Source organism: Thalassophryne amazonica, chromosome 2, assembly GCF_902500255.1.
Source record: "Thalassophryne amazonica chromosome 2, fThaAma1.1, whole genome shotgun sequence".
NCBI lineage: Eukaryota > Metazoa > Chordata > Actinopteri > Batrachoidiformes > Batrachoididae > Thalassophryne > Thalassophryne amazonica.
Window position 1 is genome coordinate 142,200,500 of NC_047104.1, and position 15,204 is coordinate 142,215,703.

At 44.0% G+C, this 15,204-nt stretch overlaps 1 protein-coding gene across 2 annotated transcripts in view; it reads left to right on the plus strand.

Moving 5' to 3' along the window:
* Positions 1-15,204, plus strand: part of itgb6 (integrin, beta 6) — a 58,416-nt gene that overhangs the window by 18,391 nt on the left and 24,821 nt on the right. For both annotated transcript variants that reach the window (XR_004566764.1, XM_034195231.1), the window contains 6 exons: positions 994-1,192; positions 1,275-1,521; positions 1,621-1,786; positions 5,144-5,305; positions 12,549-12,644; positions 12,899-12,988. Coding sequence is in view for 1 of the 2 variants with exons in the window: in XM_034195231.1 (XP_034051122.1) it covers positions 994-1,192; positions 1,275-1,521; positions 1,621-1,786; positions 5,144-5,305; positions 12,549-12,644; positions 12,899-12,988 (960 nt within the window). In the remaining variant the exon portion in view is untranslated. The remainder of the gene's footprint in view (positions 1-993; positions 1,193-1,274; positions 1,522-1,620; positions 1,787-5,143; positions 5,306-12,548; positions 12,645-12,898; positions 12,989-15,204) is intronic.

Sequence of the window (15,204 nt, forward strand, 5' to 3'; positions counted from 1 at the left end):
CTGATTTCACACTAATAGAGTTTATTTAACTCTTGTTGGAGTGGGACCAAATGTAGTCCCGACAGAGTTTATTGTACTCTGCAAAATTTCCTGTGATCCAGGGAAAAATAGTGATAAAACGTGTCCAATACTTCATTTGATGGTGCTCCTATGACCGCTAAAGATACCCCTTCAACACTGCATAAGTTTCTAATCAACTTATGGCATATTGGACAAAAACGTTGTTAAGCGAAATATATTGGACAAAAATGCTCAGCAAATGGGATCAAAATGCACAGAACATGACAGCAGTCATACAGTGGGACTATTTCTCTATACAATGGAACAAATAATGAGTGTGATGTGACGTACAGCAGTCCACCAATGAAATGACAAGGATCTGTTTAGATGTCATACAATGGCCGTGTTCCAGTTCAGGGGCTGCATACTTCTAAGGCTGAGTCCAACGAAGGTCTGGACTTCAATGGTGGTGGAGGCTGAACCAGCCATTCTGAAATGAGACAGTCTAGCTCACGGGGGATTTTGCTCTTGCGTCAGTAGTTGATACCCACTCTCGTTTGGCAAGCTTGAGAGCCACATGCGAAGAGTTAGCGTACTGGATGTAACCTGGAGTTTAGTTTAGTAATTATTTTTCAGTACTTATACTTTGTACTTTAGCTGCAAACATTACTTATTTATACAACTGTATGCATGGAATCCAAAATTTTAATCAAATTTAACAACAGTTTTGTGTTGAATAGAATAAAAAATTGTGCCATGACTCATGGGACTCTTTGGGCCATGAAGGATACGCTGCTTTTCGAAGGAAAGAAGGCTGCATTCATCGCCTGCTTTACAAGGAGCCTTTGGAATGGGACAGCCCAGTCGTGCCACTTATGATGTATATGGCCGATGAATGCAGCTTTGGAAGGATGCAGTCCCTGACCTGAGACACAGCCCATCTCCACTGTGCTCCAGCAAACATAAATTTGAAGTTCTTCTTTCATCTCTTAGAATTTCACTGACTGGTTTTCAGTCACTGAAAGATGTGACACAGTGGACAGACTGAGAGAAAAGGGATGTGCCAGGAGCCAGCTGGAATTCCCCGTTTCCAATGAACAAATTTTACAAGATCGCCCACTTGGAAAGAAGACGGCCGATAATAACAACAGTCAGATCTCACCTCAGAAAATGTCCCTGAAGCTACGGCCTGGTACGCACTCCACACTCTTTTGAATGAAGAGTTTTGGTTTCTTTTCACACTATAATAAAGTGTTGAATATATTTTTGTTTAGGAAGTGAGGTGACCTTTCAGGTCAAAATTCAACACACAGAGGACTATCCAGTGGACATCTACTACCTGATGGACCTGTCAGCCTCGATGATTGATGATCTGGAGATGATCAAAGACTTGGGCTCCTCTCTGTCTAAAGAGATGGCTCACCTCACCAGTAAGTTTCGTATGGGCTTTGGCTCGTTTGTGGAAAAGCCTGTCCTGCCCTTCATCGAGATCACAGAAGAAGAACTGGCCAACCCATGCAGGTATTAACATAAACTGGACAAGACAACCACAATGCACCTGATCTACATGTAAAATGATGTGCTGATAAGCTGACATGTGACCTGTGTGGTGTATTACAGCAGCGTGGGCCTCACCTGCCAGCCAACGTTTGGCTACAAACACGTCCTGTCACTGACGAGTAGCATGGACAAGTTCAACAACATCATTGCACAGCAGCACGTATCTGCAAATATTGATGTGCCAGAGTGCGGGTTTGACGCCATCATGCAGGCAGCTGTTTGTGGGGTAACATAAATAATCTTTTTTTTAAAAAGTAACAAAAAGTAACATATAGTAACGTCACACACGTTTGTTTTTTGTGACCGTTGTCATATTAAAACACTGTAAGAAAAGAAACAAGTACACCTAGCTGCTCATGTTTCTTTAGTCACTGTTCTACTTATGTACCAATGGTTACAAAGGAGGTTTCTTGTGTTTTTTTTAATTACTGTTTCGCAATCTGGTCTCTGGGACATCCTGAGAAGAAGACATCATATCCAGCCTACACACAGATACTGTGAGTGCTGTATTGAGTGGACGCAGAGATTCTTGACTTTTTCACATTGGAAACCGGTGTTTCTCAGAGATCTGTTCTGGTTCCTACACTGTTCAGTGTTTGCCTGGACTGGATGTTGGGTATAGTTGTAGAAACTTAGGTGCTTTTATTGGCGAGTAGAGGTTTACACAACTTGACTCTTTGGATGATGTTATGGTCTTTGCAGATTCTGACTCCAGCACTTGAGAAGCTGAGTGAGGAATCAGAGTGTGTGGGTTGTCTGGATTGTCCTGGATCCAAGTTTTTAAAGACTTCCCGGACTTGGACAACACAAGTGTGTCTCTATGGAGTGAAAGTGTTGAACTAGTAGAAGCATTTGCTTATCTCAGCAGTGACATTCGTGTCTCTGGGTTCTCGCCCTTTAAGATCGAGAGACACCTGGGAAGAGCTTATGGAGTCATGAAGTCTCTAGATAGGGTTTTTTTTTGCAGTGAAGATATTTTGCAAGAGAAGAAAGGTCCAAGTCTTGAGGTTCCCAGTGCTTCCTCTTTTACTGTTTGGTTGTGAAACTTGGACGCTAACCAGTGACCTAAGGCAATGACCAGGGGTCTTTGGTTTTTGGTCTCTTTGGAGCAGGGGTAGGCAACCTGTTCCAGAAAGAGCCATGAGGGTGCAGGTTTTCTTTGCAGCCACTGACTCCAGCAGGTGATTTTACTGATTAATATCACTTTGAGCAGATGGAATCAGTTAATCAGTGAAATCACCTGGTGGAGTCAGTGGCTGCAAAGAAAACCTGCACCCTCATGGCTCTTTCTGGAACAGGTTGCCTACCCCTGCTTTGGAGGATCCTTGGGTACCACTAGTATAATTTTGTGTCACATAAGATTAGATAAGATCAATTTTATTGATCCCACAGGGAGGAAAATAACTTGTTGCAGCAAGAGTTGTACAGTAGTAAAGAAAAAGAAAGATATTTACATTAAAGAAAGATGGCTAAAATATGTTGTGATGTTTGCTTGTGGGTGCATAAATACTGATGTGAATGGATTATGTGAAAAATAGAATATAGTGAGTATAAGTACTGTATGTATAGATATGGTAGACACATTGCACAGGATAAATTGCACAGTTGTGTATGTAATAAATGCAGCATGGTGGCTTTGTGGTTAGCACTGTTGCCTCACAGCGAGAAGGTTGTGAGTTCAATTCCAGTGGCCTTTCTGTGTAGAGTTTGCATGTTCTCCCCGTGTTTGCGTGGGTTTCCTCCGGGTGCTCCGGTTTCCTTCCACATCCAAAGACATGCGGGTTAGGTAGATTGGACTCTTTAAAATTGCCGTAGGTGTGTGTGTGTGGGTGTGTCTGTGTTTGTTTGTCTATTTCTGGCCCTGCGACAGACTGGTGTCCTGTCCTGGGTGTACCCTGCCTCGTGCTCTATGACTGCTGGGATAGACTCCAACCCCCTGCAGCCCTTAATTGGACTAAGCGGTAGAAGATGAATGAATGAATGTATGTAATAAAGTACAAAAGGTGATGGTAGACGTAGTTGATAGTACAAAATCAGCAGGTGATTATGGTGCTAGAAATGTTTTGAGTTGTTATACAGTCTAACTGCAGTTGGAATAAATGACCTGCTGTTTTGCACCGAGGGTGCCGCAGTCTATTACTGAAGGAGCTGCTTAAAGCCCCGGTCACAACCCACCGTGTGTTTTTTTCGCCGTACATTTTCTACGGATGCCACGGCCACTACATTTTTGTGAAAACGTACGGAGGCAGTAGCAAGAGGAGGGAGGGAGTACGTTCAACGCACGTCTCTAGGAGTGTAACGATAAAGAGAGTTGACAATAAAGCAGTGTGTGTGTGTGGGGTCGCTTTTCTTTTTTATGAGCGGGACCGGAGCGGCAGGTGTTTTTCGGCGTCGGCGATGCATGAGCATGTCCAGCCTGCAGCGGTCAGTTGTACGAGTGTTTACTTGCCTCGAAAAGTTACAGCTAGTTAACAGACTGAAGCTGTGGAGTGTGTGTTGCTGATGTTTGGAAATAAAGTCCAAGTTCAAGTGAGAAACTGTGTTGTGCATGCAAGTCTGTCCGCCTCCATAGTATGTGGTGAGTGCCGTAATCCGTACTGCCTACGTAAGGATTTGGTTAATTCAATAGTAATTGAATGAAAATGTGCCGCTTTGAATTGTACTGAGGCAGTACTCACAACGTGCGTCATCTGTACTGCTGGTGAATCCGCAGCCTGACCGCAGCGAAAGTTCTGCATGCACTAAAACCTCTAAGGCGTGTCTGCGTGTGTCTGCGTGCTCCTAAATTCATACTGAGGCAGTACTTACGAAGTACGGATCTCCAAATTTAACCCACGTTTTTGCAAGTAGACTGCAAGCACGTGCAAGTACGGCGGGTTGTGACCACGGCTTAAGGCTCCCACAGCCTCATGTAAAGGGTGAGAGGAGTTGTCCATAATTGATGTCCGCTCAGCTAACATCCTCCTCTCACCCACCATCTCTATGGGGTCCAGAATGCATTCGAGTACAGCGGTAGCCCTTCTGAGTCCCTAATCTATTGAGACTGGGAATATTTCTTGCATTGTAAGGGACTGTCAGCTTTGACATTTTGGCCATGTGCCATATTTATCTATGATCCGGCACATAGGTGCCTGAGTGTTGAGCATCCCAGTAGCTGGACAAAACCAAGGGGATGCCAGCGTTTCACTTTGCTGAGAGATGGTTATTTTAGAGATGTGGGGATTGACCGGCTGTCTGCCTGGGTTGTTGCCATCTAGAACCCAAGGCAGTTCCATGGTGTAATGGATCTGACAAAGTGCAGCACCAGGGTATGCTCCCAGACTTGACTTGACGACTATTTTCAGTATGGTGGATTTTTGTAACTTCCACTTCAGCTGCCCCATTCACTCTTATACATTGCTTCATAAGAAAATTTTGTAACAATTTTTTTTTCAATCATGAATAGATTACGCAGTGCATGATTGCTGACAATATCCTAATGTGAACAGAGTTGAAAAATGTGAGCTCATGCTTTAACTTTCTTAGTCAAGTGTAATAGTTAAAGGAAACTGGAGTATAACAGTTATTCATTGTCTGTTGATAGGATAAGATTGGCTGGAGGAATGATTCGATGCGGTTGGTAGTGTTTGTCAGTGACGCTGACTCACACTTTGGGATGGACAGTAAGATGGCTGGTATTGTAATTCCCAACGACGGGCAGTGCCACCTGGACACCAATAACGAATACTCCATGTCTACTGTGCAGGTATGTGTCCAGGTATCACAGTGCTCTTCATTTTAATGCACATTTTTCCACCATTACTTGTGATTGTTGCAGCAAGTTTAACTCTTGCAAGACGATTTCCAGTTTCTTATGTCTTACAACTGATTTTTGCACATTTTCTTTTTTGCATCAAATGATGTCATATAAAGCACACAATAAGAATGCAATATAAAATTGGAAAAGTGTTTTAAAATACAAAAAAAAAAAAAAAATTGACAACTAAGTAGCACACAGAGAGTGCAACACTCACATCTTGCAGGACGGACACCGAGTCATAGAAATTTATTCTTTGTTGTTTAGTGATCCTGTAATATATGGTTCTGTGTGGCCTTGTCATTTGATCAGTTCTGTCCAACTTTTATGAATGAATGAATGAATGAATTTATTTATTTGGCACACAGATCAACAATAACAAAAAAAAAAAAGAGCCAGTGTACCCGTGTGGCCAAAAGGGTGAAGGCAGAAGCAAAGCTTATAAATACCCTCCCCTTATACCATAAAAATAAAGAATGTATACATATATAAATATATATACTCAAAATAACAATACCAAAGAAACATGCACAAACAATATAACTTAATCAATGCACTAAAATTTCAATACAACCAAACAAGCAATCATGCACAATCTCAAGCACAATAAAGTCAGCAAACCTAATTCTTCAAACTATAACAAGCAATTTTATTATATTTGTAAAGCCTTTTAAAGCCAACTAAGGAACCAAGTAATTTAATATAATCAGAACACACAGTCAACACCTTTAATGCAAACAGAATGACTTTTTTACATTAGTTTAGGTCTTTAATTTCTCAAATAATAGTCCCTCATTTTAAACAGATCCTAGATGAGGCAAAAGTTTATTTTTAACTTCATACATAATTTGTATTGTGATGTAGTCAATCAAGTCCCAGAATTTTAAAATTTGTAAACAGGCAAATAACAGATTCGCTGGCTCACGATATAGTTTGTTACTGATAATTCTTATGGCTTTCTTTTGCAACAAAAAAAATTGGAGTAGTAGTAGTTTTATATGCGTTTCCCCAAACCTCATTACAGTAGGTCATATATGGAACATCTAATGAACAACATCAAAAGGTTAATGAATGTTGGGAGAGGGAGTCTTGTGCTTTATGCAGAATTGCAATGGACCTTGACATTTTAGATTTAACATAATTAATGTGTTTTCCATCTTAATTTATCATCAATAAAAACACCAAGAAATTTGGTATCAGTTACAATTTAAATTTCGATATCATGTAATAATAAATTTATGCTTACGTGCCTGGACTTATTCCCAGATATCATACACTTAGTTTTAACAAAATGGAGCGATAATTTGTTTGAATTGAACCATTGTTTGAATTTCTGTAATTCATTGTCCATCATGTCCAGGAGCTGTCCCAAATGATCCCCACTACAAAACACAGTCGTATCATCAGCAAATAAAATACAACTTACAGACTTGGAAACCAAACATATATCATTAATATACAAAAGAAACATCAATGGCCCAAGGACTGAACCCTGGGGCACCCCACAAGTAGCCAATTTAACCAATTTAACCTTGACTAACACATAACCCTTCCACCATGTTTAATCCATATTAACGCTAAGCTAGTTGAGTTCAGCAGTTATGACCTTGAGTTTCACTTTTCAAGGTCACACATCTTGTGACCAATAGAAAGGTTATTTGACTTCATATATGTGTTTAATAATAACTATGGGTGCATATTGCCTAGTATATATATTTACAACCCCAATTCCAATGCAGTTGGGACATTGTGTAAAATGTAAATAAAAACAGAATACAATGATTTGCAAATCCTCTTCAACCTATATTCAACTGAATACACAACAAAGACAAGATATTTAATGTTCAAAGTGATAAACTTCATTGTTTTTGTGCAAATATTTGCTAATTTTGAAATGGATGCCTGCAACATGTGTCAAAAAAGTTGGGACAGTGGCAACAAAAGACTGGGAAAGTTGATGAATGCTCAAAGAACACCTATTTGGAACATTCCGCGGGTGAACAGGTTAAGTGGAAACAGGTGAGTGTCATGATTGGGTATAACAGAAGCATCCCCAAAAGTCTCAGCTGTTCACAAGGAAAGATGGGGTGAGGATCACCAATTTGTGAAGAACTGCATGAAAAAATAGTCCAACAGTTTAAGAACAATGTTTCTCAACATTCAGTTGCAAGGAATTTAGGGATTCCTGTTGTGTGGGCCGCTGAAGAGGAGGTACTGCTGGCCCACCACCACCAGAGGGCGCCCTGCCTGGAGTGCGGGCTCCAGGCACCGGAGGGCGCTGCCGCCTCACAGGAGCAGCCAGGGTGACAGCTGTCACCCATCACCTGAGACAGCTGATTCCAATCAACAGGGAGGTATATCAGCAGGACGGCATCTCCACCTCATTGCCGAGATATCGCCCTATCAAAGAGGTAACAATCTCCGCCCAAACGTGCTATTAACTACAGTTGTAATTCTTGTTGATTGTTTGTAGGATAGCTGACTACTGGACAACTCTTGGATAAGTACTCACCTTCCTACATTCCTTTATTGTTGTTGACGAGAGGTGGAGGTGGAATCTCCACCCTCCGTGTTGCTGGGTGCAGCCGCACCCACACCTGACTGTTTCTGTTCCTTTCCAGCAGTACCGGATCCGACGAGCGGAGGCAGTGGCCACCTGGGAGTTCGGGACTTGGCGGCTCCAGTATTCCCGGGGTTCGGTGGCAGAGGAAATCGGGTTGGTTCCGGTTCGACTTGGACAGACGTCTCCTATCGTCGAGCCTGCCCACACGACACCGTTGTAATTGGACTCAGTTTCAATATTGTGATCGGCTGTGTTTGTTGTGCCTGTTTCACAACAGTAAAAACAGTGTTATTTGACTCCTCCATTGTCCGTTCATTTGCGCCCCCTGTTGTGGGTCCGTGTTCCAACACTTTCACAACAATTCCATCGTCTACAGTCCATAATATAATCACAAGATTCAGAGAATCTGGAGAACTTTTTACATGTAAGCGACAAGGCTGAAAACCAACATTGAATGCCCGTGACCTTTGATCCCTCATGCAGCACTGCATTAAAAACTGACATCCTTGTGTAAAGGATCTTACCGTGTGGGCTCAGGAACACTTCAGAAAACCATTGTCAGTTAACACAGTTCGTCACTACATCTACAAGTGTAAGTTAAAACTCTACCATGCAAAGTGAAACCCATACATCAACAACATCCAGAAATGCCACCGCCTTCTCTGGGGCCGAGCTCATTTGAAATGGACAGACGCAAAGTGGAAAAGTGTGCTGTGGTCTGATGAGTCCACATTTCAAATTGTTTTTGGAAATCATGGACGTCGTGTCCGCCGACACAGCGCAAAGCATCAATGCTGAAAGGTACATCCAGGTTTTGGAGCAACACATGCTGCCATCCAAGCAACGTCTTTTTCAGGGACATCCCTGCTTATTTCAGCAAGACAATGCCAAGCCACATTCTGCACGTGTTACAGCAGTGTGGCTTCGTAGTAAAAGAGTGCGGGTACTAGACTGGCCTGCCTGTAGTCCAGACCTGTCACCCATTGAAAATGTGTGGCGCATTATGAAGCACAAAATACGACAACAGAGACCCCGAACTGTTGAACAACTGAAGCCATAGATCAAGCAAGAATGGGAAAGAATTCCACCTACAAAGCTTCAACAATTAGTGTCCTCAGTTCCCAAATGCTTATTGAGTGTTGTTAGAAGGAAAAGTGATGTAGGTGATGTGATGTTGTAAACCAGCCCAGTCTCGCGTTTTTTTTCGTCCTCTCGTCGTGAAATGAGTAAAGGTTTCATGACTGTTTTTTTAAACTCAGTATTACTAACCCTCCTCTTTCCCCCCACCCAAACCTTACACCCCCCCCCCCCCCCCCCGCTTCACTTTTAATTTCATGCAGCCATCACGGAATGAATTAGAATGAATTTGTGCTCCTGTGACGAAAATGAGGCACTTTTTGTCACAATATCACGAACCAACAGATTAATGTATATTTCGTGCTGCTGAATCATGACTTGCCGTGAGACCAGGTTGTATATTAACATTGGATCCACATTTTCACCTTGACATTTAACTGATTTTTTTTCTTTTTCTCAAAATGAAATGACTTTGTCCTTGGATGACCCTCATGCACCAGGATTGGTCCAACTCTGATCAAAACTCTCTTGTTTGCACATGTGGCACTGAAAAAACAATACCCGCATGTGCTAATACTTTGTAATAAACCACTAATTACAGTTCCTGATCTGTCCATACCCATACCATTAAAGCCTGTATGTTTTTTTTTTTTTTTAACTACCCTTTAATCTACTTATGGCATCACCTTAAATAGTCTGAATCTTGATTTAGAATTCTGCAGGTTATCATCTTCTAAAAATGTATCTGCTGCTGATTTGACATTTTGAATGCTGCTGAGGGCAGCACGGTGACTTGGTGTTTAGCACAGTTGCCTCACTTCACTTGTAATCTCGATGGTCCCGGGGTTGCTTCTGAGCTGGTCCCTTCTGTGTGGAGTTTGCATGTTCTCCCCGTGTTCGCATGGGTTCCCTCCGGGTGCTCCGGCTTCCTCGCACTTCTAGAGACACGGTTAGATGAACTGGAAACTTTAAATTGACCATTATACAGTATTTTTTTGTCTTTCTGATGCCTGATTCTGTTTTTTCTCTCTGTTTAAGGTGCGGCTCCATCCAGAGGTGGGAGTTGTATTCGTGTTGGCATTCCTCCTGTCCTGTTCACCAATAGCATTTCTTGTATATTCTTCTGTAATTTATGTTTGTAGTATGGCCCAAGCAGAGGGTCACCCCTTTGAGTCTGGTCTGCTTGAGATTTCTTCCTCAGAGGGAGTTTTTCCTTACCACTGTTGCTCTGGGGGTTGGTAAGGTTAGACCTTACCTGTGTGAAGCGCTTTGAGGCAACTCTGTTGTGATTTGGCGCTATATAAATGAAAATAAATTGAAATTGACCGTAGGTGTGAGTGCGAGTGTGAATGTGTGTGTGTGTGTGTGTGTGTGTGTGTGTGTGTGTGTGTGTGTGTGTGTGTGTGTGTGTGTGTGTGTGTGTGTGTGTGTGTGTGTGTGTGTGTGTGTGTGTGACTGGCAATCTGTCCAGGGTGTACTCTGGCTCTGATCCAATGACTACTGGGATAGGCTCCAGCGACTCCCCCCCCCCTTTATTTGGAATAAGCTGGTCTACAAAATGAATGAATGAATGAATGTATTTACCAAAGACTTTTTTCTTATTTGACAGTTTTTGAATGATCTGAAACCATCCATCCATCCATCCATTCATTTTCTTCCACTTTATCTGGAGTCGGGTCGCGGGGGCAGCAGCTCAAGCAAAGCCGCCCAGACCTCCCGATCCACACACACCTCCCCCAGCTCCTCCGGGGGAACCCCAAGGCGTTCCCAAACCAGCCGAGAGATGTAGTCCCTCCAGCGTGTCCTGGGTCTTCCCCGGGGCCTCCTCCCAGTGGGACGTGCCCGGAACACCTCTCCAGCGAGGCGTCCAGGGGGCATCCGGAAAAGATGCCCGAGCCACCTCAACTGACTCCTTTCAACGTGGAGGAGCAGCGGCTCAACTCTGAGCTCCTCCCAAGTGACCGAGCTCCTCACCCTATCTCTAAGGGAGCGCCCAGCCACCCGGCGGAGGAAACTCATCTCGGCTGCTTGTACTCGCGATCTCGTTCTTTCGGTCATGAGCCAAATCTCATGACCATAGGTGAGGATCGGAACGTAGATCGATCGGTAAATCGAGAGCTTTGCCCCCCTACTCAGCTCTCTCTTCACCACGACGGTCCGATACAGCGACCGCATCACTGCAGATGCTGCACCGATCCATCTATCGATCTCACCTCCGTCCGTCCCTCACTCGTGAACAAGACCCCGAGATACGTAAACTCCTCCACTTGAGGCAAGGACACTCCACCGACCTGAAGAGGTGGTGATCAGTCGACAGCTCTGCCCCTCTCTTCACTCGAGTGTCCAAGACACGTGGCCGAAGGTCAGATGATATGACTACAAAGTCGATCATCGACCTCCGGCTCAGGGTGTCCTGGTGCCACGTGCACTTATGGACACCCTTGTGCTCGAACATGGTGTTCGTGATGGACAAACTGTGACTAGCACAGAAGTCCAACAACTGAACACCGCTCGGGTTCAGATCGGGGAGGCCGTGCTTCCTGATCACCCCCCTCCAGGTCTCTCTGTTGCCGCCCATGTGGGCGTCGAAATCCCCCAGGAGAACAATGGAGTCCCCAGTCAGAGCGCTATCTAGTACCCCTCCAAGGGACTCCAGGAAGGTCGGGTACTCTGCACTGCTGCTCGGCCCGTAGGCCGAGACAACGGTGAGAGACCTGTCCCCGACCCGAAGGCGTAGGGACGCGACCCTCTCGTTCACCGGAGTGAACTCCAACACTTGGCGACTGAGCTGGGGAGCAATAAGGAATGCGATCCCAGCTCTCCGCCTCTCCCTGTGGGCGACGCCAGAAAAATGAAGCATCCAGCCCCTCTCCAGGAGTTGGGTACCAGAGCCCAAGCTGTGCGTGGAGGTGAGCCCGACTATCTCTAGTCGGTACCTCCATGACCAGTAAAAGATCAAGGACCGTGACGTCGCCCGGTATGGCAGAGCCGGGGTCCCACCCTGGAGCCAGGCCTGGGGTTGGGGCTCGCGCGTGAGCGCCTGGTGGTCGGGCCTTAGCCCATGGGGCCCGGCCGGGCTCAACCTGAAAGAGTGACGTGGGCCCGCCCTCCTGTGGGTTCACCACCTGCAGAGGGGGCCATGGGGGTCGGGTGCAGAGAGGATTGGGTGGCGGTTGAGGGCCATGCTCACAGCCCCTGGCTGTTGGGACGTGGAATGTCACCTCGCTAGGGGGAAAGGAGCCTGAGCTTGATCTGAAACCATTGACACAATATATAGTGTTGATTTCTGCATTTATTTCAAACTAATACAGTATTTGTAAATAGATTTGAAGTCCTTTTGTACAAACCTGTACTACTCACATGTGGCCTGTTTAAAGTTTGAGTTCTCTCATGTTCCAGAGATGTTCTATAGTTATTTTCCAGTTTTTGTATAGTATGTTAACGTGCAGTGGATTAATCTGTTCTATTCATTCAAACCTCTAATTCTTCTTGGATTGTCACTCCCTGACATATATGGGAACTCTTAACCTTTCCCCCCTTTTTGTTTTCCAGGAGTACCCCACTCTTGGTCAGCTGATTGATAAGGTGGTGGAGAATAATATCTTGCTGATATTTGCTGTGACAGAAAACCGGAAACACAACTACGAGGTACAGAAACACGATGGTTTTAGTTTGGTAACTAGAAAACCACCAAGAAATGTGTGTGTTGTTCTGAGCACGTTCACTGAGGTTAATGTTTTTATTCGTTAAACAGCATTCTCCGTGAGCCTGTCTGAACTTGCCCGACCCCCTGCCCCCACGCCAGTATTTTCAGTTCTTTGCGGTTCTGAGACGAGTCTGCCCACATTTCTAACAGTGACTTTACTGTTGGTGTTGTTGTTTTTTATCTTCTTTGTCTGCAGAAGTATGCAAATCTCATACCTGGCGCCACAGTTGGAGTCGTGGCGACAGATTCGAGGAACATCCTGGAACTGATTATAACAGCATACAAAGTAAATAAACACGAAGACGTGAGCTGGCTCACAAAAACACTGGCGAGTGTGATAGCGGTAAATCTAGCAGAAAATTTAGGTTTGTGTTTCGATGGTAATATTCAGTTTTAAACCAAAACGCAGTATGATGACGTGAGTGTGGGTGAGTTATCTCTCTATAATATTTACTCCATCACAGCCAGTCTTGTGTTTTGTATTTGAGCTTTCGTTCTTTCAGCTCTTGCTTTCTCATTGCGCCACATGTTGCTGTGTATCAGTGTCTTCGCAGCGTGTCTGCTCTTGTCCCATCTGTTTGATCTCCTCGCCCCTCTGATTCTGACTTTTCTTCATTCCTCCTCACTCTCTCTCTCTCTTTCTTTCTGTAACGTCTGCACTCAGTTCTAAGCCCCATGTGGCGGTGGTCTGTGCTAACAAGGGTACAGTCCTCTAATTACTTCATCAGTTACAGTGAGGAAATTAAGTATTTCATCCATTGTCAATTTTGCAGGTTTTCCCACCTACAAAGAATGGAGAGGTCTGTAATGTTTAGCGTAGGTACACTTCAACTGTGAGAGACAGAATCTAAAAAAAAATCCAGAATATCACATTGTATGATTTTTAAATAATTAATTTGTATTTTATTGCATGAAATAAGTATCTGATCACCTGCAAACCAGCAAGAATTCACAGACTTGTTACTGTTTCTTTAAGAAGCCCTCTTATTCTGCACTCTTTACCTGTATTAATTAAACCTGTTTGAACTCGTTACCTGTATAAAAGACACCTGTTCACACACTCAGTCAATCACACTCCAACCTGTCCACCATGACCATGACCAAAGAGCTGTCTAAGGGCATCAAGGACAAAAATGTAGAACTGCACAAGGCTGGGATGGACTACAGGACAGCAGGCAAACAGCTTGGTGAGAAGACAGCAACTGTTGGTGTAATTATTAGAAAATGGAAGAAACATAAGGGATTTGAGGTAAGGATGATTCTGAGAAAGCACAGAACTACACAGGAGGACTTGGTCAATGACCTGAAGAGAGCTGGGACCACAGTCACAAAGATTACATTAGTAACATAAGATGCCATCATGGTTTAAAATCCTGCAGGGCAGCAAGGTCCCCCTGCTCAAGCCAGCACATGTCCAGGCCCGTTTGAAGTTCGTCAGTGACCATCTGGATGATCCAGAGGAGGCATGGGAGAAGGTCATGTGGTCAGATGAGACCAGAATAGAGCTTTTTGGAATCAACTCCACTTACCATGTTTAGAGGATGAGAACAACCCCAAGAAAACCATCCCAACCGTGAACCATGGGGGTGGAAACATAATACTCTGGGGGTGCTCTTCTGCAAAGGGGACAGGACGACTGCACCGTACTGAAGGGAGGATGGATGGGGTCATGTATTGTGAGATTTTGGCAAATAACCTCCTTCCCTCAGTAAGAGCATTGAAGATGGGTCATGGCTGGGTCTTCCAGCATGACAATGACCCCAAACACACAGCCATGGCAACTAAGGAGGGGCTCTGTAAGAAGCATTTCAAGGTCCTGGAGTGGCCTGGCCAGTCTCCAGACCTGAACTCAATAGAAAATCTTTGGAGGGAGCTTAAGCTTCAAACCTAAAAGATCTGGAGAAGATCTGTATGGAGGAGTGGACCAAAATCCCTGCTGCAGTGTGCAAACTCGGTCAAGAACTACAGGAAACATCTGACCTCTGGAACTGCAAACAAAGGTCTCAGTACCAAATATTAAGTTCTGTTTTTCTAGTGGATCAAATACTTATTTCATGCAATAAAATGCAAATTAATTATTTAAAAATCATATAATGTGATTTTCTGATTTTTTTGTTTTGTTTTTTTAGATTCTGTCTTTCACAGTTGAAGTGTACCTATGATAAAAAAAAAAATACAGACCTCTACATTCTTTATAGGTGGGAAAACGGAAAATCAACAGTGGATCAAAAACTTATTTTCCCCACTGTATGAAGGTTTCACCCACCCATGTAGGCTCCGCCCCCTTGACCACACTGAACAGGAGTACGTGTTATCAGGTGTGCAGGCACTGACAAATACAAGGATGTGTAACCATGGACGATAATAGATCAGTACATTTTAAAATGTGAGTGATTGCATGTTTGAGTCACACACCAGACAGGTGTCCGGATCACATTATCTTTATTCTTTATGAAATCTTTCCATTTCCGCTAACTGTCAGCATTAGCAACGCTCGGTACA